The sequence below is a fragment of the Psittacula echo genome, assembly GCF_963264785.1.
Source record: "Psittacula echo genome assembly, chromosome: Z".
Lineage (NCBI taxonomy): Eukaryota > Metazoa > Chordata > Aves > Psittaciformes > Psittacidae > Psittacula > Psittacula echo.
The window spans coordinates 66,437,237-66,464,225 of NC_137742.1; the positions used below are offsets into that span (position 1 = coordinate 66,437,237).

The window sequence follows — 26,989 nt, forward strand, 5'->3', positions numbered from 1 at the left end:
TTCACATTTTTATGTAAAAAATAAAATTGGGGAATTAAAATTGCAGGAGCGACTGGAACCACAATGGAGTATTTCTCCCCCACACACTTTATTATGGCAGGCAGTGTAAATTCTAAACGATGAGCTATGAAGCAAAAGCTGCGAAACAAGGAGTGTTTGTGTTTGTATAGCACCTTCAACATTTAAAGAGTCTTAAATAAGTTTGTCAATCTGCCCACATGGAAAAAGCATTTCTTTCTTGTATTACTGTGAGAGATAAGACATGATCTAGTTTTCAAGGCCAGGTCAGACAGGGCTTTGAGCAACCTGATCTAGTGGAAGGTGTCCCTGCCCATGGCAGGGAGCTGGAACTGGATGATCTTGAAAGTCTCTTCCAACCCAAACATTCTGTGGTTCTATGAATACAGCAGGATAATCACCTGTTTTGATGAGTTGGCCATGCTGTGTGTGATGCGCTCCAGGATGCCCTCTTGGCCGTCAGGGCACACTGCTGACTGACACTGAGCTGCTGTCAACCAGCTCCCCAGATCCCTTCCTGCAGGGCTGCTCCACAACTGCTCCTCTCCCAGTTTCTACTTGTATCCGTTACTACTCCATTCCAGGTGCAGATTCTGGCATTTAGACTTGTTAAATTTCATCCCATGAATCATTGCCCAGGACTCAAATCTGACTAGATCCCTCTGTAAGACCTGTTGTCCCTCGAGAGTCAACAGCACCTCCCAGGTTGCCATCATCAGCAAACTTGCTAATGGTGCATTGCAATCCTGCATCCAGATCATTGATAAAAATATTGAACAGAACTGTTCCCAGAATTGAGCCCTGGGGAACGCTGCTGGTGATCAGCTGTCAGCCAGATGTAGCCCCATTTGCTACAAATCTTTGAGCTCTTCACTTCAGCTGTTTCTTCACCCACTGTATCGTAAACCTGCTCATTTCACAGCTAGACAACTTGTCCAGAAGGATGCTGTGAGGGGACAGTATCAAAAACCTAACACATACACTGCCTTCCTTTCATCTGCTAGGTCGATGACCTTATCAGAGTTGGGCTTGTTCAGCCTGAAGAAGAGAAGACTCTGGGGAGACCTTATAGGAGCCTTCCAATACCTTAAGGGGGCCTGCAAGAACTTTTTACAAGAGCATGTAGTGACAGGAAAAGGGGGAATGGCTTTAAGCTGACAGAGGGGAAATTTAAATTAGACATTAGGAAGGAATTCTTCCCAGTGAGGGTGGTGAGACACTGGAACAGGTTGCCCAGAGAAGCTGTGGCTGCCCCATCCCTGGCAATGTTCAAGGCCAGGTTGGATGGGGCTTGGAGCAGCGTGGTCTAGTGGAAGGTGTTGGAACTGGATGAGCTTTAAGGTCCCTTCCAACCCAAACCATTCTATGATTCTGTGATTCCATGACTTTTTGTGAACCCATGTTGGCTGTGCCTGATGACTGCATTGTCTTTCAGGTGCCTTTCAGTAGTACCCAGTATAATCTCTTTTTTTTTTTTCTGAAGCTGAGGTTAGACTAACAGAACTGAGTTCTCTGAGTCTTCCCTCTTGCCCTTCTTGTAAACTGGAATAACATTGGCTAGGTTCCAGTCAACAAAGACCTCCTCAGACTCAGTAGACCTTTAGTAGATGATTGAGAGGCGTCCTGCCGTAGCATGGGCTAGCTCCTTCAGAGCTCTGAGGTGAATCCCATCAGGCCCCAGGGACTTGTAGCATTCAGCTGATGCAGCTGGTCCCTTATAATTTCAGCATTCACAAATGGAAAGTCACTCTTCCCACACTTGTGCTCTTCCAACTCCAGGGACTGGGCAGCCCAAGATCTGTCAGTATTCTTAAAGACTGAGGCAAAAAAAAAGAAAAAAAGCATGGAATGCTTCTGCTTTTTCTTTTCCTTTTTCTTCTTCCCTTTGAAGTCTAATTTCACTGTAATTTCTGGAGTTACACAGTTACTCCACATGGAAGTCACAAATGATTGCAGTCTCACTCTCGGATTTGTCTCCTTGTACCCTGATTCCTTTGCAGAAAATTCCTTTACAGAGATTTCTCCTTAAAACACCAGAAAAAACATAAATGATGTTCACTTTCTTTATCTCCAGAAACAGCAGCAAAATAAACAGCAAAATAAACAAACTTGAAAACCAGTTATTCTAACCAGACACTTTGCACCGCTCTTCAATTTGTTCCATCTTACTCTTCATCTGTTTGTTGTCTGTTTATTTTACTCTGCAAACTTGATAGTGACTTTTCTTTATTTGTTCCTTGTCCCTGGCAAAGCAACCCAGCATATTTTGCAACAATATACCTCTTTTCTTAAGTCTTACTTTTTGAAGATGTAGTAAAATTTCAGTAAACATGTTTGAACAGCTCATGCTCTGAGCCTTTCTTAGTGCTTTTAGTGTTACAGATATACTGGAAAAAGCATTCTCTGGTAATACAGTATGCGATTTCACCCTTCTCTGTTTTGTGTTAGAGCAGAAAATCTCAATGCTCTTAAAAAGGTAGGATGTGTATTTGAACAGTTTTTATTGGAGAAGAATATTTTGCACTTGTATCTTGATTGTTCTTTGTGAACTATTTGTTCATATCTCATGACACTATTTATACTCAGGTCCAAATACCAGTTTGTTTTCAGCATGCTAATAAGGTATTTTTTTTTTTGTTCCTCTCTTACTCATTAATTTAAAATGTAAGTTTCACTCCAAACTGCTGTGAGTACATGGTAGTTGGAAAGGTATCTTTAGACTTGGTGCATGTTCAAGATGCCCTTAGTGCTGGAGATATCTGTAGTGAGCTGGAGAAACAAAGCTTCCATAGAGAACAACCATGATAGCAAATGGGAATAAAGGCTGAAGGGGAGATTTTACCTTTCGCCAGGGAAGGACATGCTCATCTGGTATTATTTTAAGGAAGGAGGACTCCAGTGCTCATTGAAGAGATTACTTATTCATCAAAATGCCAATTAATGTTTTCATTTTTTTTTTAATCATCATTTAATTTTTTTTAAAGCAAAGCCATTTCCAAGAACACAGGTGAGTATTTCTCCTTCCTGGGTTCAACATTTTTTGCATTTCAGTTGTGTAAAAAAAGTAAAGCCCTGCTTCTTCTGCCATCTGGCTGTAGTGGAAAAGGTTTAAAATCTTTCCAAGGCTACACCAGGAGTGCAGATTATTTTGTTGACAGAAACTATCCACTGCTGTTGTTTTTTTGAAATAGTTTTGCATAGACCCTTACGCTTTGTGCTGGTTATGAAAGGCAAGCTAGGCCTTTCAAGCTATGAATCATTCACATTACAGTATTCTATTCAAGTCTGAACAAAAGTTTTATTATTCTCTTATGGAGAGCTTTTTAGAAAGAATTAAATTCTTTCTGTATGTATAGAATAGTTAAAAATATAACCATTTATTGCCTAATTATCTTTATACTCTTCTTCCTTTACATTTTTAAGTATTGGTAGTTCTTTTTAAGCACCAGAATGCTAGAAGGTGACAGCATTACAGCTGCAGATTTCACTGCAGAGATTTCACTGTAGTGAAATCTCTGAAAATCCTAAGCTGTTTGTATCCTGTCTTGCAAGTTACTTATAATTTTAGTTATAATCATATTGACTTCACAGTTGGACAGATAATTCTTTACTTGGTAATTTGTGCCATCTTTTAGTCTTGCAGGAAATAGAGACTACAATATGTCAAATAGGCATTAGGTCAGTGTTACGGACCTAATGTATAACACAGTAGGAAGGTATAACACAGTAATTATGCTCAGATAAATAATTTTTTGTAGGGACACGTCTAAAGAAATACAGCTAATGCATACATAGATTTGCTTAATATTCTTTGACATTGTAATAATTATTTGTTGCAGAATATAATTTCAAGCATAAGGAAGTGGGCTTATTTACTTCTACATCTGTAGAGCACATGCTTTGTACCTACACATAGTACCTGTACTTGCATATTTAGGCAAATGGGTTTTGGATGGTTTATGTAAGAGGGCCACAGAGCACAAAAGGATTGTTAATCATCAGCTGGTGGTACCAGCCACAGAGCATTTACCTGCAAGCATCTAGGCTTTGGTGGACTCTTGTTTTGTTTCAGATTTGTCTCCTTTCATCTGGAACATTCTGCTTATTTGTTACTCCCATGCAGGTGCTGTCATAGTTCGCAACAGCTGTGACCATAATTTCTTCAACATTCTCAACCAATTTAGGTGAAAATATGGCGGTTCATATTCTGGCTTTAAGATCAGTCAGTAAAAGTACATGGATTTGGGGTTTTGCTTTGATGGGTTGTTTTCTCACTTCATGTTTAATTGTAATTTAGCACTGTTAAGAAGTAAGGAAGTGGCAAAATGCTTCCAGAGCAATTGAGGGTTTTTTGCAGTAGCTTCGTTACTTGTGATTGTAGAGACATTGATATGTTGGCACTGCTTTTTCCTATAGTGACATCTCAGCAAGCTCAAAAATGAAATGTAAATTCTCAGTCTCCCATGGGCATCCATGTCAAAGTCAATTTTGAGTTTCTTTCCATGCATTCTTTGCCTCAGATTTACTCAGACAATATCCAACAGAAAGAATGTCTAATGTCACTTCTATTAAAATGCAATGAAGTCTATTTCAGTTATCATTTTTGTGCTGTAGTTTTGAGGAAAACATTAATATATTTGTGTTTTTAAAAATATATTGCTCCAGCAAGTGGATTCTTAGTGTTCTCAGAATGCATGTTTGTGTCCATCTATATGCAGTCATGTATTCATAGACACGTTTCTGTATATATCTATAAAACTTTCCTATGCAAATCTTTAGAGGAATAATTATGTAGAACTATTGGAAATACATTCAGTGGCGATCTTTCTCAGTATAAGATATTAAACACAACTGTCAATCTGTTGGTGCAATTTGAGAACATGAATATTTTTCTCTCTTCATTGCCAGCTCTCCAGAGAAAAGGTTAGCTCTCTTGTCTGTACTTCTTCCACCTGTTCATCGTTGCCTAAATCCAGAGTTCCAAATTGTCACCGTGTTTTGTCAGTGCACTTAGCTAAGTGATACCTAAGTATGCCGCAGTGACACTGTGAGGTATCATCCCAGATTGACTAATGGGGAATTCATTTCAAGTGTTCTCATGTAGCTATTGTCATTTTGTTTTAATGCAGTTAGTCACACCAAATTGTTAGTAGGGTTCCTCTTCACTGTCCAGGGCAGCTAGACCTGGAGATTTGTAATGGCAACATGTAGGTATGAAGTCTTCTGTTACTTCAGTGAGCTGATGGTGAATAATTTCATTGCTGTGCTGTTGTACTTTATGTATTATTATTTTACCTGTACTGCTTCATGTCTAACAGAAATCTGTTGTTTACTCTTATACTTTCTTTCTTGTCTACATTTCTTTTCATTTGCAGCTCAAGAAATTCATAAGAACTCCAGAGATGCCTTCAAAGCATGTGAGAAACTGGGTCCCCAAAGTCCTGGAGCAGCGACGGCAAGGGTTGGAGTTGTACTTACAGGTGAGTCTCCTCTCAGCACTGTGAAAGTAAAATCAACATCCCTTTCAAAGTGGTGGTGTCCAAAACATTTGAAGGTATGAAGTGAGATGTTTTTCTGACAAGCAATTTTAGAGGTGGGAAATGGATACAGCAATGATGATTAGCAAGCCTAGCAGCTAGAAATCCAGACTGTTTGGCATTTTTGTTCAAATTTCATGCCAAAGCTGCTAACTGACTTCAGTGTACCTACTAGTACCTTGTTTTCCTGTGCCTAAAATGGGAAAAATAATGTTATTGTTCTGACTGTGCCAATCAAAAGTGTTGCAGAAGAGATACAAGGAGGTTTTATTTAACTCAGCTGCATTTAGACAGAGTAGTGAAGAATCAGTTCATCAAATTTATATCTCTCTATTGTCATACCTGTATCTAAATTGTTCATCTAGTTGAAATAGGCACCTGTCATTCTGCATTCATCTCAGTTGGCTTGGAAACTTGCATTTAAAGTCCCAGATTCTACCTATTTGGGTTCTGACAGACTATAAAAGGATTCTTCAGGAATTACTTAGACATACAGACATCTAAATATACCAGCAATAAGTAACAGCCTTTTTTAATAAATGGAATTTCTACTCTCACCATGGTTGCTTTAAAAATCCCCTATGATGTAGTTTCACAGCCATTTCTCTGGTGACAAAGTCAGATTAAGATGGTCCCTTAGACATGTTCCCAGTTTACTAGACATTCAGCTGTACTAATGCAAGTGCTGTTTTATTGAGAGGGATCATAGAAATTACTTTAGTCAAAAAATAATTTTTGGAGGAAGAAAAGACTGAGAATATTCTATTTTTACTCATATCAGAGTAGTAAAAATGGTAAAAATTTCATAGATCTGGTTTATGACATCATCCGCAATTTGCAATTTGCACATCTGGAAGAATGGTGAAATGTAACACAATGGACAGTGAGTTGCATTCATAGAAAACAGATGGTAGCCTGCACTACTCAGGAACGCCCATCATTCTCAAGGAAGGTTTGTGAAAGAAAACTGTTTAAGAAGGAGAATAGAATAATATTGGGACAAAATTGCTTCTGGCATTAAAGTTTTAAAAGTAATTTGGAAATGAGGAAAACACAGCTCAGATTTTGTTCTGAGACACAGGGAGCAGTTCAGGCAAATTAGTTTATTTTGCATTTTTAAATATTTAATTAGTATTGTTAAATGCAAAAATTTAATCATTTTTTTCTTCTTCCTCTCTGGTATTTATAGCATCTTTGACATCTAAAAATTACATTTATTGTGTGGGTGAAAAAACGTTGCTGTTGGAGAGACTTTGGTTTTGAAAAGGAATAGAGCCTTTTTAGTTTTGATGGCAGTCAGCACAGCTTTCTCCATCATCAGTATGTTTTTCTGTTACAGCCATTTTCTGTGATTATTTAATTTTTTTTTCTGATTTTCATACAACTTTCTTTTGGAGCATATTGCTACTAAGGCACGGATTTCTGTTATGAGATTGATTTTCTTAAAAAGATACAAGGGTAAATCAGTTAGCACTTTATAATTGCTGATAAATTTTAAAAGAACATCTCCCCCTACTGGAAGAGTCAATCAACTCTTGATCTTGTACAGTCTGGTACATTCAGTTAACTTTTTCCCTCTTCCATCACCATTGGCTATCATAGGAACATGCAATGGTTTATGTTGGAAGGGATTGATGGGCATCATTTGATTAAAACATGACAAGCCTCTAAGTTATATCCATACTCATGTTCATACTGAATTAAAAGAACAACTAAAGTCATTGAATTCTTGGCAAAATCACTAATTTCTGATTCTGCTAACAGAAAGCAGAACTAATCATCAGTGAAATTTTAACTTGTAAGATAATGAAGAACCTGATTTTAGACAGTTAGAAGTTCATACTGGTACACTTCAGTTATCAGAAGGTTTTTAATAGTGCCGAGCATTTTCTAAGACACAATGTAGAAACATGGTACAATTTCAGAAGACTTGATCAATTTTTTAACTTAACAACATGTATATAAAATATTGCAATCATATTTTCAGGTGATACTAATTGAGGTGGTACTGTAAGAGCAGTTTGGCTAGGACCATCACTAGTCAGTTGTGGTACTAGAGGCCAGCCATTTGTGCTACTTGTAAACTATTATGGAGTCAGGGTAGTCACTTTTTCAAAAAACAGCCAGAATGTCATGGACAGATTAAGTGTTTACACAGTGGTTACACTCAGATATTTTTTTCTTATGCAATATGTATTCATTTCACATAATTGCACTTTGCACCTTGAAAATCTGTACAGGCAAGAAGTAGCATGCCATGAAGATTGCAGTCAAATACAGAGCTGTATTTGACATGGTCTGATCATACTGGGTTCTTAATTTATTTTTGATAAAGTAGTCTTCTATAGTTAAATGTAAATTAAAATTATATGAAATTAGAATAGTAAAATCAGTCTGCACCAAGTAATAAAGAGAGCAAGAAACTCCCCTTTTTGAGCTGCAGGGTGCTGCAGTTGCAAGTACCTTGTTAGCTCTTTGTGACTTTTTCATGATGAAATCTCTCTCTTAAATCCTTTTAGCACAGGTGGTTTGTTTCTTGGAGAGGAAAGACAGGAGCTCAGAAGCATTTAATTCTGTCTTTCTGAGGAATACCAAAATTGTGAATAAGTAAAATATTAAATTATGAGATAAAATAGTAATTTTCTTGAATTTATCATTATACACTGTCAGCTAATATTCATCAGACAGCTTACTTCTGTTCTTGAAAAGTTGAGTGGGAAATTTTTTTGTTGTAATAGACCAGTTTTCATTGAATTGTGAAAGAATGATTTATCTATTTTATTTTTCAAGTTACTTTCATATTTTACAAGTTTGACCAGAATTTACAACTTTTGTTTTTAATACTGTGAAACAGTTGACTAGTAAACACTGATATGCACAGTAATTCAACTGCACATATAATAATAATACAGAGCCCTTGTGAATACTGAGAAGAACCAACTGATTGACAAGAAGAAAGGTGATTATGTTTAATTTATTAATGAGGAAACAGATTCAAAGATAAGTGAATGGCAGAGTGCGGCCCCAAACATTCAAGCAAATCAGTATGAAGCAATAAGCTATTGCTTCTCTGCTGATCCGTGGTAACTGTCTCTGTCCATGATCTTAACCTACAGCACAGAGGGCTTGAGCTGGTTTAGTCTTCACTAAATAAAAAAATGCCTATTACTGACAGTGGAAGCGGACTAAGCCAGTTCTCATTACCTTGTGGTGGCTATCAACTAAGAGTTAATAAATCAACTGGTGTGTGTTATAAATTCTAACTTAATAATTACTTACTTGAATATCAGCTTGTAGCTTATAATACAGCAGAGATCCAGGTGATTTTGATTTAAAATTTGTAAAATATATATCACTGGATTATACTATTGCTGACAAAAATATTCTTGATAGTAGTATTAGACTGCAGCAAGATTTGAACTTAGCTATGACTTGTTTGTGGTTACAAAATATCTTTTATCAATACGTTTCCTGTAGAGTTTGGTGTTAAGAAAAAGTGGAAGATACAGATTTGAGGGAGCTGGTTGTGTAGGAAGGAGCCCTTAATTTGAGAAGGGCTGCCAGCTGGACTGCACTGAAAGTCTGTGATTCCTGATAGTATGTTTGTGAGCCTGGAGAAATATATTTGCTTGAAAGTACAAGAAGATGAAGGTAAGTGTGAAAGATGATAGGACAGAATGTTAATCAGCATTGTAGCTTCCTGGTGACAGTTATTTCAGTTTTGTTTTGTTTTTTTTTAATCCACTGTCTAATCTTGTACTGACAGCGTATCACAAAGCAATACAGAAATATAGTCTGCTCTGGAAGTGTATTTAAAGGAGGCATAGATCACTTGAAATGCTCCCAGTTGCACAATTATTATTGTGTATGAGTTCAGTAAGTCATCTTGTGAACAGACCAACTGAAGAGGTAGATGGGGTTTCATTTTGAACATTGAAGACATTGTTGGGATTCCTATGGGCAGGACTGAGGGACCTTATTTAAATAATTATTGAAGCAGCTGCGTTGTCAATCTGATCAGCATTTGTTACAAATAGATTTTATATAATGTACTCTTGGAGGAGGAGTTTTTGTGGAGCTTATTTCCAGTGAATTGATAATGGGGAGGAATTTGATCTAGCCACCTGCTCTTTACTGATTTGGAGTTAGGTCATATCCTTGTTCCAGTAAGCTGACACTGGGTGTTATTGTCATCCAGTCTCTCTGCCCCAAGGACTTGCCCTTTGACAGATCTGGCTTTTAAAGGTCAATGGAATAGATATTTTCTAACCCCCTTAGGCAAAAGAAATCTCATCATTTGCTGATATCATCAGTCCAACAAGGTAACTGGCATCATTAACAGAATTTACTGTGAAGTGGCACCCACACCTCAGCATGAGACTGTGTAGCTGCTGCTAGTCTTCACTGAAATGTTTTGGGTATGGAGAGAGATTTTGGAAGAGGCCCATCTTTTTGATGAGTTTCGCGATACTGACTCGTTTCTTCTGGTCCTCATGACCTGAAGAAATTCTTCTTGTGACTGGCAAGATTCTAATATAAAACTGAGGGCTGTAAACCTTCTGAACTGCTCTGTATGTATGTAAGGTCTGTATGTGCATGTGTCTCTAACCAGAGTTAATATGTAGAGCTAATATTTCTGTCTTAGCTGTGGTCAAGAAAACATACTTGCCTTTTATTTACTCTTGAACTTTTTACAAAGAGAACAGTCCTGATTCCTGGAGATAAGATTGGTTAAAGTGCTGCTTGGCTGTGAGACTTGAAGATTTTATGAACTTCAGCATTCCAGCAGTTTCAGGAATCCAAATCTTAAAAATGAGTTATGGAGTTTATGGAACTGGACTAGAGTTTGTTTTCCATTTAAGGAAATAATCTGAAGATTTGAGAAGCACTTTGTCGTATATTTCAGTATTCTTCAAAATGCAGTTGTCTTTAAAAATATTTTAACTACCTATCTTTCCTGAAAAATATAAATAAACCCATACCTGTTATGATTTTGCTCTTAAGAAAGTAAAATCCAACCCTATACTCCTTAGCTGTCTTAGTTTCCAGCAGAGTGGAGTTAGGAAAACAGTGGATGGAATGTTGAATAATGTGTAGTTGCTTTATGAGTAAGTTAATCAGAAATATAAAGGAGAAATTCGCACATTGTTATAATGCATTTTTTTACTCTTTTTGAGTGAAGAGTTGAACAGCAGCTGAGATTAAAAAAAAAAGAAACAAAAAAACAACAAATGAGCTATTTGTGCATCTAGTGACTGCAGAAGGAAAACTATCTTACAGAAAATTTGGCCCAAAGTGTTGTTTCTTTGTGGGCCATGATGATTTTTTTTAATTACTTCAGTAAGTGTTGATAAATTCCTTGTGGTAAAGTTTAAATAAATAAATAGCCTCTTCTGACAGGACAGTGGGTATGAACAAATTAATAAATCTGAATGGAAGCATTAAATAACCTTCACTATCCCCAGAAAACCCTCTGATTTTAGTCATCAATTCAAATTATATTCTAAAACTTTTTAACTGTCTTTTAAGTTGATTTAGTTATGTGCTGTTGCTTCATAAAAGTTTTAGATATAGATTAAAAAGCTAAAATACTGAAATGATCTTTTTGTTGATTTGGAAGCTCTGCTGTAGAGCATTTCAGACTTAATAGAGCATTTCATATTGCAACTCAGGATAAAAATCCACTTTCTTTGAGTGTCACTCATTGCCCCTTTTCACTATCATTTTGAGGAATGAGGTAATTTATTTTCTTATGAGTTTTTTATAAAATTGTGAAGAAAAAGAGTTTTCCATCACCTTGTGGGAAGTTTTGTTAGTTCTTCACTGCTTAATTGATTGCATTTCTGTTGGCTTCTTACAGTTCTAACCAGAAGGAATGCAAATTCAGCCATTTATAACCTTGTCCATCCTCAAGAAGACTGAGAGTTTCCTGATCTAAGAAAAGCCATCTAGACTACTGAAGCCAGTCTGAAAGTACTCCACATAGTGCGTTGGCTAAACCTTTGCCTTTCAATAGCCAAATCCTCCTCAGCAACTGTAGCTGAAATACTGCTTCAGAGCTATCTTGACTGGAGTAGGATTAGAAAGTGAGGAAAACAAATACTTGGTGATGCACTGGATTTTTCAGTTTTTTCTTCTGTTTGTGAAGTGAAGATAAAAATGCCCCATGGTAGTACATAAAAGTCAGCCTTAGCTCTTCTAGGTGGAACAAAAGCTAGGATTTCATATAAAGACAGGGAGATCTTGGTTGTGAGTTTGTTGAAGCTGACATAGTTCTCTAGAATCAGAAGCAAAATGTAAGTGCTTTCTAAATGAAACAGTTCTTGATGTTCCATTATCAATATTAAAGAGAAAAAAATAATAATATATGTAGAGGTAGACGGGTCTGAACCAGTGCTGTTGGAGCTGTTTGGAAATATTGGGATCTCTATGTGTGATAAATGCATTTTTATGAGACGTTTGTTTGCCTTTCCCCAGTAAAATCAAGTTGATTACTGTTTAATTCTGGAAATGTAACAGCAAAATGATCTTAGAACTATTCAGTGATCATTCAGCTATTCAAATTTTATTTCTGTGTAGTTCACATTCGTCACATTTATCCATTCTGTCAGTGTTCATATTCCTTACAATTGTTCTTCTTTTATATGCTCAGAAATCCATTCTGTATCAAGCAATTTGTTATTCCTGTATTCCCGTGTGTCTTTTCCCAAGGGTGTCATGAATGCAAAACTTTAAATTGGTTCCGCGGAAGATTGGAAAGGTTTATGGAAGAGTAGTGTGTATCAAGCATAGAAATTCCTCATGCCTTTCAAGGCTGTTAGAGTATTGAAGAAAAGTTACTTATATGTTACTCTTGTTCACTTATACTCTTCCTTGGTATCCATTTTAACCATTTTTGGAGATAGGATACATACAAATGGACCTTCAGTCTGAACCAATATGTTTTTTCTTATATAGCCCTTGAATTAATTAAGCACATACTTGTGCTTCAGCTTTCATTAGATCTGATTGAACGTTAATGTGTTTTCATGAACTGAGCCCTGTGTTTATCACAAACACTATTCTTAAAGAGATTGAATCATATGGCTGAGAAGACATGATTGAATCATATTGATATAATGAAGAGGTACACAAGTCAGATGCCACTGCGCAAAGCATTAGTAAAGGCCTTTTAAGACCAAATACTTTACATGTGGGAGGTAATTGGCTTAATTGGCTGTATATTTAAAAGCTGGACTTGGAGGAAGAAATTTTAAGCTATAAAACTTTTGTGCAAAATGTGAGCCTATTTTTGTTCTTTTCCACTTTATCCTGTTCATTTCTGACCTGTAGGTTTTCTCCTACTAGACTTCTGTTTAAGCATTCCCTATGTTTAAGAGCAGGAGCTGGGCAGAAATCACTTCGACTTCCTTGTGTCATTCATTAACCAGCACAAAGATTTCTGCAAAGGCAGTCCTCACCTTTGTCCTATGTACACATTCACTGTTGGGATCTACTTCTAATTAATTTAAGACCAAATTGGCTTATTTGCAGGAAAAAAAAAAAAAAAAAAATCTCATGAAGTCCGGAACAGATGCTTATCTTTCTGATTGCTGCTTCTGGAAATCAGTTGTTTTAAATACGGATAAATACATTGGGAAGAATCACTCTAGCGTTAAGAAGGTGCAAGTAAAAGTTGGATTCAGTGAAATAAGATTTAACTGACGTTTTGCTGGCAAGTCTGTTGAATCACACACATCTATTAATCACATTGAAAATTCTCTCTTTATCCAAAATTATTCAATGTCTTCCTTTTCTAACTCCATTTAGTCTGCAGTAATCAAGGTTGAACTGTACCTGTAAGGAGTTCTAAAAGCAATGGTATGATAAGTGTAAAAAGACAAAATGTTCTTTGTCCTCATTAAAGATCGTGAGCAGAGTGTTAAATAATATTAATGGCTGGGATTGTCAGTAGTTAACAGTACTTTCCTAGTACAAGTGATTTTATTGATCGATACAGTCTCAATGTAACAGGGCAGATTATTCTACTGATTTTATCGAAACCTTAACTAAGTTTGTTAGTGTACCACGTATCTTTAAATAGATCTAGATGATGATGTAGATTAAGAAAAGCAGACCACCATCCATCTTTTTTTGATCAGTTAATAACTTAAATCCATCATTGCTGCAACCAGGTATTTTAAGATGCTGTTGTGCATACATGTTTCTTGGGTGGTACAGTTAACATAGCTGGTTTTAGATAGCTGTGGATTTTAGGATTGTATTTTTGTTAAGACAAGGCAGAAAGCAAAGGAAAACGAGAAAGCAGAATAATTCTGTAGATAATTTAAAGGAGAGCCATTTATTAACAGTGTCTTTAGAGGTGTTTACTGCAGAAATAGTCCAAGCATTTTTCAGATGTGCTCAGGAAGATTACCTGGTTTATGTTTTAAGAGATACATTTTTTGCTTTTCGAGTGGTACTATGTTGTGGTTTATGATTCATGTTTTTTCCTTCATCTACAATAATCTGATTGGTTTTGCTATATAGAAGTGTGCAGCATAAGCACTCTCATTTCAGTCTTACATGTTAGAGCGGATCAAAATAAATTTTACTCAGCTAAAAGCAGAATTTATATTAGAAGTCATAAAAGCTTTAGAAATCATGTCTAAATGCTTGTTCTCTTTTCATTATACTGTATATCATAACACTGTTGTGTCACATACTTTCACCCAAGTTAAGATGAACATCAAACTATACTAATTATGCATTTCTGTGCAGTGAGAAACGGTCTCTGTCATGACCTGCATATGCTCAGAGTAACTGTAAGATCTTTTAAAGGGGAAAGAAATCAAGTTCTTTGCCTGAGATTTCACAACCTGGTAAAGCAGAACTAGGGATATTAAAACTTGAGTGCTGGTGCACTGCTGTATTCACTGTAGTCTGCTGATGGCCAGTTGTTCTATAGCCATGGTTGCTTCTGGGGCAGTAGAAGGCGTGAAATACTTAATTGATTTAGCCATGATGATAGAAAAAATGGTCACCTTCTTTATCCTGAAGGCATCCTCTCATTTTACATGTAGGCATTAAAGTTTCTTTTTCCTTAATAAATATTTTATATATTTGCTTGAGCGTCTTTGGAGGGAAAAAAAAAAAGGTCAAAAAAATTTTATATAATAAAGGGATGAAGGAGGCAGCTGTAATTCCTGCAAAGAGTCCTTATAATCACCACTTGAAGTATGGCAGACAGTTTCCTTTGTCCTTGTAATCGATCTACAGCATTTTAAATGCATTTTCATTTCCTACTCTGTGTTGGTTTGCATAAGCTAATACTGACTTTTTGGTGTACAAGTGACTACCCCTTTTCTTAATTGGACTTTTAAGGCAAGTTAAGTCTTAAGGGCTTTTTCTTCAAAATTAATCTGTAAAGTTACTTAATGAGTTGCCAGTGAGTTCATGAATAAGTGAATAATTGCATCTTCAAAGCAGGATTTGAATTTGCAGGTAAGGTATTGGCCATGTTTGGAGGTGAGAGGAAGAAAACAAAATATTAAATGTATGCTGAATAACTGAATAACATCCATTCTGTGCTTTGGATGAAGAACTGATTCTGGAGGGCAAAAGTAGTATGGGATCATACTGCATATGTAAGCAACAGTAAATAAAATCCCTACACATAAGGAAGTTGAATAAAAGTTTGATTGATAAACCTAACCTGGCAATTCTTTATTTTGAAGTGTGCCATAATAATGTTTAATGTATTTATCTAACAATGTATCATCATAGGGTTTTACCAGAAAGATATTGAATTTATCTAACTCAGAATTCTCGAGCTTCTGCTTATAAGAGTCATTGCAAGGAATGAGCAGAGGTCAGAAAAATCCTTTACAAGAAAGGTTGCTTAAGCAAGAAGTTATACCATCAGTAGCTAGAGAGGTGATAGGAGGAGGAGATGACTAGTCTTCCTCATATAGGTTGTGTGGAAGTAGTCATTGTACCTTCTCCTTTGGTCTTGCAGTAAATTGGACTCCTGCATTAGATATAATTTGTTTGTGTGTCTTTTCTTGGCTTCTGTGCAATCTTTTCAAAAGGATATGTTGAAGGATTTCAAGAGTGAACTGAGGGGACAAGGTCCTGTGCTCATGGATAGCTTGTTATCTTCTGCTAACATTTTCTCCACACGCATCAGTATTGCTTGCCTTTATTTCTCTTTTCACCTGCCTATTGTCTCTGTAATCTGAATATAATACAAATTTAGTTAAGTGTGAAAAAGTTAATTTTACTGAAACTGTTGATTGTAGAATGTCTTCACTGTGGGTATGTTTACAAACATTTAGAAACATCACTGAATTATGTCGAAATTTATAATTCTCATAAGGATTCTTCCTGTTGACTTTAAAAACATGAACATTAAAATAAGAAACTTTCACAGAGTTGCTTATCATAAATACCATTAATTATATATAAGGAAATCTTCAAGAAGTATTGATAGGAAAATTGGTGATGCAGTTTCTTTTTAATTTCTCGTAACTATTATTGTCTTTATCTAACATAATTTTTCTTCTGTAGGTGAAAAAAGTTTGCAGAAACAAAGCATGAAGTAGAAGTAGACCCTTTAATTTCATTAGGCATGTTGTAACTGGTGAAGATTAATGTATATATCTCTTGCTAATTCTTTTCAATTACTCAGTTCATATAAATTCCCAAACCTTGTTAATTATGCTGAAGTCAAGTGGTAATTTTTAACAGCATTTCCACAGCTAGGGAATTTTCCTGGTCTAACCTTGCCCTCCTGTAGAAACTCTCAGCAGATTAGGTATTCTGACTCTAGTCCATTCATTTCCAGCACAAGCCTAATTGCTGCCGACTGCCTGCCACAGGTACCCTGGTTATCGTACATTTAAGGGATGCAGGTTCTTCTGAGAACAAATAAGGAAAGATTAATTGTTTGTTTTGTTTCATCCCAAGAGAAATGTGGGAGCTTAATCAAGAAAAATAATTTCTTCTGTTGATTTGGCTTATTTGTGGAAAGGGATAATTGTATAGAGGCAGGCATAGAGCTATGCATTTTGAAAGAAATTTTGCAATTTACCTTCGTGGGAGGCAAAGATAGAGCAAAATGAATGTAACACAGCATTGGAATTGATGGGGATGGTTCACATTTCTCATAGTAAGTAATTTGGCTGCTGGCTTTTATTTGAACCAATATTGCTAGTTGGTATTGTCATTTGTTTTGTCTGCTACTTTGGATATCTAGTCAAGTAGACAATAGTAGGGGGAAAAATGCTTTTCCAAATTGTCCTTAATTGCTAGAGGACGAAGTGAGCTAAACACTCTAGTATTTCCAATTAAAGAACTTGTTTCCAGCAAGTACCATTAAATCTATCTTTCCTAATCTGATAAATAAGCTATCAAAGAGTGGAACAGATTAATTGAGAGCAATTAGTTCAAAGCTCAGTATAACAGTCAGAGTAAACCAATGTTGTCAATGAATCCAAATTTTGCATAAAGCAGTAAGAAGCAGTGGTGCAACAAAATAGAGTTGCAAGTAACAACTAAGCACAAAGGAAAATTTTATCTGTGATATAGAAATAAGTCTTGTTTGTTTCTCCTCACACCAGAAGCACTAAAAGCCTTTTCTTTTCAAGACCTCAGTTGCGGGAGTGTCAAATTGTATTTGACACCTCTGCTGTGTACATTTCTCCTTGAACATGGTGCAGAAAGTAACACACATGGGAAAATCTCAGATCCTGCAATTCAGAGCCGATCACAAGATGCATTCCAATTGCATCTAAAGCTCAAGAAAGCCCTGCTTACACTACAACATTAGTGGTTTTTACTGTCTGGTACACATGGTAATCTGTTAAGTGTCTGCTTCTCTTAATAACCAGTAACCCATGTGCATAATAGAGACTTAAACCTAGCACGTTTGGTTTTGATTCCTCTTTAATACAGGTGGGTGTCCCTAAAGACATTTTTGATAGGTGTTCTTTTCTTTCAGCTGTCCGTGCACACCAAATAGTATTGACCCATGTGGTATAAGCATCATTCTGCATATGGGTCCTCTAGATATTTCTCTTAATGACAAATGACACCTAGATGATCCTCTTATGTCCCAGCCTTTTGCCTTTTGAAAATGAGTGCATCAGCATGAGGAGAAAGCCTCTCTGTCACCTTAGATGTCAAAATAGATTTATAGGCTTTGAGTATCAGTATACTCAAAGAAGGTATTACATGTTGGTTCAGTTGTTGATATTTGTTGTGTATATAAGGCTTTGGAGTAATGTGCTCCATCAAGAAGGCAGGAGAGGATACGCATAGTCAGTTACACACTAAACAGGCTTATTTGTATGTCAGTTTTTACAGAACTATGTTGGCTAGGTAAGTCATATTGCTGCAGTGCGTGTTGGCATCACTCATGTAAACTGATAGCACAAATACACCAGCTGCCACAGCTTTTAAAATTGCTATCTTGAAACAGCAGGTTTTGTGGTGCATCATAGAATCATAGAATAGTTAGGGTTGGAAAAGACCTTCAGATCATCTAGTTCCAACCCCCCTGCCATGGGCAGGGATACCCCACACTAAACCATGCCACCCAAGGCCTCATCCAACCTGGCCTTGAACACCACCAAGGATGGAGCATTCACAACCTCCCTGGGCAACCCATTCCAGTGCCTCACCACCCTCTCAGTAAACAACTTCTGCCTTAGATCCAAGCTAAACTTCCCCTGTTTAAGTTTGAACCCGTTACCCCTTGTCTTATTACTACAGTCCCTGATGAAGAGTCCATGCCCAGCATCCCTGTAGGCCCCCTTCAGATACTGGAAGGCTGCTATGAGGTCTCCACGCAGCCTTCTCTTCTCCAGGCTGAACAGCCCCAACTTTCTCAGCCTTTCTTCAGACGGGAGGTGCTCCAGTCCCCTGATCATCCTCGTGGCCCTCCTCTGGACTTGTTCCAACAGTTCCATGTCCTTTTTATGTTGAGGACACCAGAACTGCACACAATACTCCAAGTGAGGTCTCACGAGAGCAGAGTAGAGGGGCAGGATCACCTCCTTCGACCTGCTGGTCATGATCCTTTTGATGCAGCCCAGGATACGGTTGGCTTTCTGGGCTGTGAGTGCACACTGCTGGCTCATGTTCATTTTCTCATTGACCAACACCCCTAAGTCCTTCTCCGTAGGGCTGCTCTGAATCTCCTCTGCCCAACCTGTAGCTGTGCCTGGGATTGCTGCGACCCAGGTGTAGGACCTTGCACTTGGCATGGTTAAACTTCATAAGGTTGGCATCAGCCCACCTCACAAGCGTGTCAAGGTCCCTCTGGATGGCATCCCTTCCCTCCAGCGTATCAACCGAACCACACAGCTTGGTGTCACTGGCAAACTTGCTGAGGGCGCACTCAATCCCACTGTCCATGTCACTGACAAAGGTGTTGAACAAGACCGGTCCCAACACCGCTCCCTGAGGGACACCACTTGTCTCCAGCCGGACATGGAGCCATTGACCACAACGTTTTGTGTGCGGCCATCCAGCCAGTTCTTTATCCACCGAGTGGTCTACCCATCAAATTGATGTCTCTCCAATTTAGAGACAAGGATGTCATGTGGGACAGTGTCGAACGCTTTGCACAAATCCAGGTAGATGACATCAACTGCTCTGCCCCTGTCCCTCCGTTTCGTAGCCCCATCATAGAAGGCCATAGATGGCCTTTACAGCAGCAAAGTGGCTGGAGTCTGCTTTTGCAGAATTACAGTTTTAAAATGATTAGATACAAATCTTATTTCTTATGCTATTGCAACCCGCTGGCTGTGTCTATTCTAGGAAAATGAAAAGGTCAGTGATAACTTTCCCAATAAAATGTTCTTAGAAAATGTCATTCCAGTTACGTGTGTCTGACTGGGGAGTTCATCCTCCATTTTTTAGTTTCTTATCTTTTTTTATTTCCAGAATATCATAATCAGTAGGGAAATCCAGCATTCATAGCTGTGCTAGTATGGTATCATATCAGCTCATGAACTGATGATAACAGACATGCCACAACAGACATAGCACTTTGAACACAGATCATTTACAGTATTTTTCTTTAAATCCTTGCTGGCAAGTCATTGGGAGATAACAGTTGCTTACTGTGTGACTGTGGTTTTCTGAGCAGTTTCCCTGTAATGTTGGCTTCTCAAAAATGTTCAGAACGCCCCCAAGAAATTAAGAGGAAGTTATCCAAATGAAACCTCTCCCAGTTCTGCCAGATGTCCAAGTGGACTTTTCAGCATGGGATCCAGACCACACACCTAGTTCAGTGGGGAAGGTTCCTAATGTAATGTTTCAAAAGCACTCTTAAAGTAACAGGAGATTACAAAGGAGCAAAGACCATGCACAGGATTCATAATCACAGCCACCAGCACTTAAGCAGCTGTGTCTACAATATCCAGTCAGACTGTTCTCTGTGGACTCAGTCAAGGTCATGCAGCGATACATGCTAATAGTTTTGAACAGCAGCAGTCATATAACTTCAGGTTTAGGAAGCAGTTTGCTTTTCTGTAATGACATTGCATTTATATGCCATGAAATACTGCTTACCTGCTTTACAGGTGGATTTTTTTATAATTAATCAAATTCAGGTAAGTTTAATCATGTGACCTTAATTAATTATCCAACTTTAAAAGCTGGAATGATGAGGACAGGTTCTGTAAGAGTAATTTACCATAGGATATTGAGGTCTTTTTTTAGTATTGGAAATAAAAGTTAGTAGGTTTTGTGATGCATTTGTGCTCTAATGTTGCAGGAAGCTGTTGTGGTCCAATGCAGATGATCAGGACCAGTATGATTAGTATAAATGTACAGACAGCACTTCAGTGCTCTAACAGCCAGCCTTGGCATCTGAAAAAAAAAACAAAAAAAACAACTTGGATGTGGCAAAAAAAAAGAAAAAAGAAAATCCCAATTGCTTGAGATTGACCAATTATTTTGGCCCAGTTTTACAAAATGGTGATGTTCACCAAAGAAGTAAGACAGAAGTCCACCACTGACCATTGATTGACGCTGACATATTGGGCAGATGAAGGAGCTGGGTTTGTTGATGTGTGGATGGACAGGGCACTAATCTATCATCACAAGTCAATCGTGTTCACAATTGCATTATTTTTCATGTAGTATATTTACCAGTTATAACCAGCATGTTATCATATCTATATTTGTATGTTATCTCAACCACTACTTTTTTATATTTACAGCAGATTCTTTCAACTTCATATGTCGGTACCCATCTTCCCACCTTTTCTTGTTTTGTTGGTTTTTCCCTGAAATTTCATTTTGTCCCCTTGACTGGTTTATTCAGTCTACATATCACTCATAATTGTGTCTTCTAATGATCATGTATTCAAGGATACCTCTGTGTAGAGTCAACAAAGAGTGCAAGGAGTTTTGTAGACTTCAGTTCAACTATAGATCCATTCTGAACCCTTATACTGTATCCACATATGCTTTGATTTCAGGGTGCCAGTTCTCAAAGTGTACTTGGCACTGGTGGCATAGAATCATAGAATAGTTAGTGTTGGAAAGGACCTTAAGATCATCTAGTTCCAACCCCCTGCCATGGGCAGGGACACCTCACACTAAACCATGACACCCAAGGCTCTGTCCAACCCAGCCTTGAACACCGCCAGTGATGGAGCATTCACAGCTTTCTTGGGCAACCCATTCCAGTGCCTCACCACCCTCACAGTAAAGAACTTCCTCCTTATATCCAATCTAAACTTCCCCTGTCTAAGTTTTAACCAGTTACTCCTTGTCCTATCACTACAGTCCCTAATGAAGAGTCCTTCCTCAGCATCCTTATAGGCCCACTTCAGATACTCTCTTTTATTTGCTTATCATGGAGTCTACAGTCTGATTAAGCTGTCCTTGCCAAAGTAGTATTGTTCTGTCCTTGCACTGAGGCACCAAGAATTGTGACAAATAATTTAAGGTTAGCTTCAGATGCCAAGGCTTATTTGCAGGGTAAACAGGAGCCTCTTGGGCCAGAATACCTGTGCAACGCAGTCTTTTTGCAAATTCTTCTGGCATGGGGAAACCCAGAGACCAAATACTGATGTCAGAAAAGAATAATAGAACTAAGGAAGACTGCTGTCTAAAAATGCCAGAATATATGATTCGGGAATTCTTGATTCTCAGTCCACTTTACTGGCCAAAATTAAATAGTTCTCTAATTGCTGAGTCAGGGACATCAAGCAATTGGTAAGTGTGAAAACAGCGTTAAAACCATGAAATTGTAGAGAGCAGTTTGACATTTTTGCAGTATTTTCATGTTATGTTATTTTTTAACAGAAATCCAGGCAGCTATGTTACTTCTGTTAGCGAGCTAACTTGCAATCTTGTTTCTCCTTTCCAGAGAAGTCATCCTGGTTTTAGTAACAAGAATGTGGAGAGTTTTAGCCGAATCAGAACATTGCAAAATTACTATGCTGTGATAAATGCAGCCCTATGACTGCTGCTGCTTTTCTGCCATCAGCGCAGCAGAAGTAAATAAGCATTTGCTGACCAAGTTAGGATGGTTTCTTTTCACAAGAAATTGCATTGTTCCTCACCTTTATCAAGGACTCCCTTGCTAGTGAGTTTTGGGAGGGACAAGTGTCAAGGAACAGAACTATAATGAAGTACCTGTGATTGAACAAGGATTACATTGTTCCGTTAATTCTGTAAAAAGTTGTCAGTTTGCCACCCAAATAAATGCCTAGAGTGTGTAAAACATGGAGTAGAGTGACCTCTGGAAGAAAAATCAATGGCAATTCATATTTCATATGTCTACAATTGCTTGTGAAAGCATGGCAGCAGTTTGTTTATAGAGCAGCTTGTTCTACCAGGGATTGTCTCCTGACTTTTTCTTCTTTGCTGTGGTGGTGCTTGTTGTGGACTGTGAATCACAGCCGGATGCAGCAATAGACAAGTTTTGATTTTTTATTATTGTTTTCACATTACTGTCTTCAGAATTGCTGCACCATGCTCCATTTGAGCCTTGGCACTAATCTATAGTCACAAGTAAATTGTGTTCACAACTGTTTCCTTGGAGGATTCCTGAAGCTGTTTTTTACCTTCTTTTCAGTAGGCAAAGCTTTATCTTCTGTGAAGTTATCCATTTGCTAGTGTTCTAACCATCAAACTGAATCCATTTTGTGGCCTTCATTTTTAAGCAATTTGTCAGAGAGTAAAGGAATTCTCAGAGTCTGGTAATTTAAAGACAGAATTTTGAAAATATCTTTTTTCCCTCTGCTTGGCTTTGCTTTGCTTTGGGTTTGGTTTTTTTTTTTTTTTCATCTTTTTTAAGAAGCTGTTGGAAGATTTGTATCCCCACTGAGGACTGAGATGTCATAGGGATAGAGAAAATGCTGCTCACTTTATGGATTACTGTTAGGTCAACAAAACTTTGGCAGCATTGATTAACTTGACAGTGAGTACAGCAGTACATTTATCACTTATGGCTGTGCTGTAGAAAATCTAATAAGAGGCAAACAATTCCCTTTAGAGCAGTAACAGGCTCACTGTGGCTAACGGTGCATGCACTGGAAATTTCTGACTTTAAATTATACCCTTGCTGCTAGTTGGGTCATTGACTCAAAGCTACTGTGCTTTCACTACTATGTTCTGTATTATTAATTTGATCAAAATTGTTTTGGCTTCTGTAAATGTGATCAAACCGTATATTGGAGTTCATGTAAACTCATACGCTTTTTTGAAAAAGCCATGCAGAAGGAGCTTGATCCCAGCTTCGTAATGCAGAAGGGACAGCTGCCTGTTATAGCTACAGATGTTTGGGGTCTTACAGGGTCTTTTTTTTTTCAGAAGAAAAATATTGAACTGTTGCTTACAAATCAGCCTCTAATTCACACATTTAAATAAACCCAAAACCCAAACCTGTCTTACGTTTAGTAAGTTTCACTGATTGATCAGAAGGACCTTTTTCATATGTGCAAACATGTGCTTTGTTAATTACCAGTAATTATCTTAAAAATTCTATACAGGTTGATTTATAAATATGTTCTTCCAGTTGTCTTGTTTTTATGAGAATTATGAGAACCAAACAACAAACAAGAGATTTTCTGTATCTCCTGTGTGTAATTGTTGCTGCTTGAGTGTAAGTTAGTGTTTGGTTCTAATCTGATCATGAAATGATTTTTTATTCAGCATTGCTTGGCTTGACCTTAATAAATCTCTTCTAGATGTCCATGACCAGTACATTGGGAAGTGTCTTTGCATTGCAAATCTAGAGAACAGATTTTTGGTTTTGTTTCTGTAAGTCCTTCACTTGGTAGTCCTCTTAAATGGAAGCCCTGCAAAAGACACTTCTACAGAAGTGTACCAAGCTTTTTTTCAGTTCAAATAACCAAAAGTGAGTAAGAGCCACATATCTGAATAACTGTGTTTTCTAGGTACAAGCAGGAAGGAACAATGAAGAAAATGCAGTATTAAATGCAGATCAGAACATAGAGTGTGGAGTACATTTGTGGCTTTATATTTGTGATATAATCTGCAAAATTGCTGTTCAAATAAGAGAGTAGTTTTGTTTTTATTAGCATATATGGCTCTCTACAGTAGACAGCCTTTGTGAGTAGCAATTGTTATTTCAAGTATTTGGTGTTATTTTAGGAAGTTGTTTGAATCGGAGGTTTTGTTCTGCAATAGCTGTAAAAATGATGTCGTTTTCTTTGTTGGGAGGGAAGTATTCTACTTGAATCAATTGTCAGGAGGCTTAATGTAATATGGCAGTTTGTGGTCTGACTAAAAGAAACACTGTGCAAAAGAAATTCCCATAGCAGTTTGTTTTTAACAGAAAAACTGAATTTACCTGAAACATAAATACATTGAAAGCCAAGACTTAATAAGGTAGAGCAGCTTTAGAAGGAAACAGCGTGGATTGCTGTCCAAAGTATGTCTTGTAATGGCTACAATTTAACCAGGTATCTGTGTTAATGATAGTAGACCTCCATCAACAGCATAACAGCAGATTCTTTGCAACAAATTACCAGGCAAGCTGACATAAGGACTTTCTGTACAGTGAGAGGGAAAAATACAATGAAAATAGTGCTTCCTGTTTCAATATCCTCTTTTTTTTTTTTTTTTTTTTTTTTTTTTTAATTTACAGCATAAAGTTTTGTTTCTCTTACTGTATTTTTAGAGGCAAGAAGACACATTTCCACACTTTTTCCTGGGTTCATACAATAAAGGAGTTACCCTACTGCCTGCCTTACTGAACAGAGACCTGATATTGATTAACTATCACACTGGCATCAGAACTACTCTTAGGATTCAATTTTTTTGTTGTTTTGCATATTTTATTGATCAGAAGTGGTAAATGAGCATCAAGCGTGCAAGAAGACGACGAATTGTTTACTTGCATAAAATAACCTTTCAATAAGGGAAGATGCATTGCTCACACTTTTGGTGCTGTTCTGCTGCCCGAAGCAGATGGCATTCAGCTGCTATTGATTTGCTCCTATAGTTACAGAGCAGCATGTAACAAGAGATGCTCATTTCTTTGAAAGAGGTAAGGTTTTTGCCAGGGTGTTGGGATTGAAAAAGGAAGGACAAGGCATTTTGAGAATTGTTTGGGGTTGGGTTTTTTTGGCAAGAAATAAGAGGGAAAACTTGCAACTTCTGTTAGCAGTTCTGTACAAACAAAAAGCAGGGGGTTTGTGCTTGCAGAGAAAGGGAGTTACTTTGTCTGGTTCTAGCACTTCTGGTAACATTAATTCTCACTGTAGATTGAATCCATGAACAAGCAAGTACTTAAGGTTGTAAAGAGCATCCAGAATTTAGGATCAGAGACTCTACACCACACTGTTTAGCTGCTGTATCTTTTATTTATACTTTTTTTTCTTTTCCCCCCTGCTTGTTTAGACACTATCAACTCCTTAGCAAGACAAAGTCATGCTGCAGTACACTGGGCTTGATTCTGCAAACAGTTCATTTCACTGATGAGTAAAGAATTTAATAATTTGCTGTTGGATCTCTCCTCTAATGGGTGTGAGTGGGAAGAAGGACAAAGAGCTTTTTCTGAAAATTTGCAAGGGTATTTAATGTAAAATTTTGGCATGAACAAGATCTTTATTTGACAGATTTTAATAAAAATTACATGTATGATAAAGGAAGGTTTCAGTAAATAGAGCATAGGAATTACTGTTTAAAGACAAAACATTTTAGGTAGTTTAAAGTCTCATTTCTGGAGGAGTAGTGTGGTGGGTGGTACAAAGAAGCAGGGTGCAGTCCCCAGTCAGTCTGGTTTAACACAGAAGTAACCCATCTGTCCAGGTCCACATGTGTGTTAGTACGAGAATTAACAAACTCAGCCTATTGATGACAAAACTGGACCAGTTAAATATTCTGACAACACATATTAAAGTCTTCCTTGCCCACATGACTGTTCTGCAGTGACTGTTGCTGCTGCAAGTGCTTACTGTTGATTCTTGAACAGTCTTGAACATCTTCCTGCTCTGATGTTGTTTGGCAAAATAATTTACTCTGTTATCACTGCCCTGTTATCCTCCAAGTCATTTATATTGCCTTCCTTTTTAATGAAAATAATCCATGAATTATAACCCCTGACAAAACATTCTCACAGCATAGTAGTTATTAATCAAGAATTTAATTTAAACGTACATATTAGTGTCTGTTAAAAAATGTCCTACTTCATCTGTTCAATCTTCTATTCTCTAACATTGATTCCAACTTGCCTGTGTAATTTACGAAATGCTTTCTAAGCTTTTTTGGTATCCATATGGTTAGATGTCACTACATCTTGGCCATTTCTTATGCTGCTTCTGTAGCATAAGCAGGCAAGAAGAGATTGTCTGAACCTTCGACTTTAACCTGTTGGTTTCAGTGCAGAGCAGAAATTTCTTACAAATGTTTTCCAAAGACAGCAAACATTGTTGAATTTCTCAGAAAACTGATGCTCTGAAGTCAATGGCTAATGCTGTCAGCACAGCATCTACTGCATTGTTCTAAGTTGATTGTGTCTTGGTCTCCTGTGGTGCTAGGGAAATGTTTAAAACATAAGAATTATTACAAACACAAGGTAATTTAATATGATCTGAAAAAGTGCATGTTTTAAAACAGATTTTTTTTTGCTACAGTGGCTCTACAAGAAAGCCAGTTGTTTTCACAAATTAGAACAAAGACAGTTATACTATTGTTCTATTCCTGTGGTATCTATTTATACTGTTAAGACTGACTCGTTTTCCTCAGCCCCCCAGTCTCTCTCATTTCTGAGTTTGCTAATGATCAAAACTTACTTCGTGCTTCTCTGTCCTTGTGTGAACAATAACCTCATTAACTAGAATTAGGATATCAGAGCAAGTTTTTAATACGTTAATAATTGGGGGGAACAAAACAAAAGGAAAATCCTACAGTCTTTTACCTCACTTTTGCTGCTAAAAGTAAGTAAATGTCTTGCAACTGCA

The 26,989-nt window shown here is 37.4% G+C and overlaps 1 protein-coding gene across 1 annotated transcript in view; it reads left to right on the forward strand.

The window, feature by feature from the left end:
• Positions 1-26,989, forward strand: part of SNX24 (sorting nexin 24) — a gene marked incomplete at its 5' end in the record, with an annotated part of 94,039 nt that overhangs the window by 48,557 nt on the left and 18,493 nt on the right. The window contains one exon of the mRNA XM_080637833.1: positions 5,394-5,498. Coding sequence (XP_080493959.1) covers positions 5,394-5,498 — 105 coding nt within the window. The remainder of the gene's footprint in view (positions 1-5,393; positions 5,499-26,989) is intronic.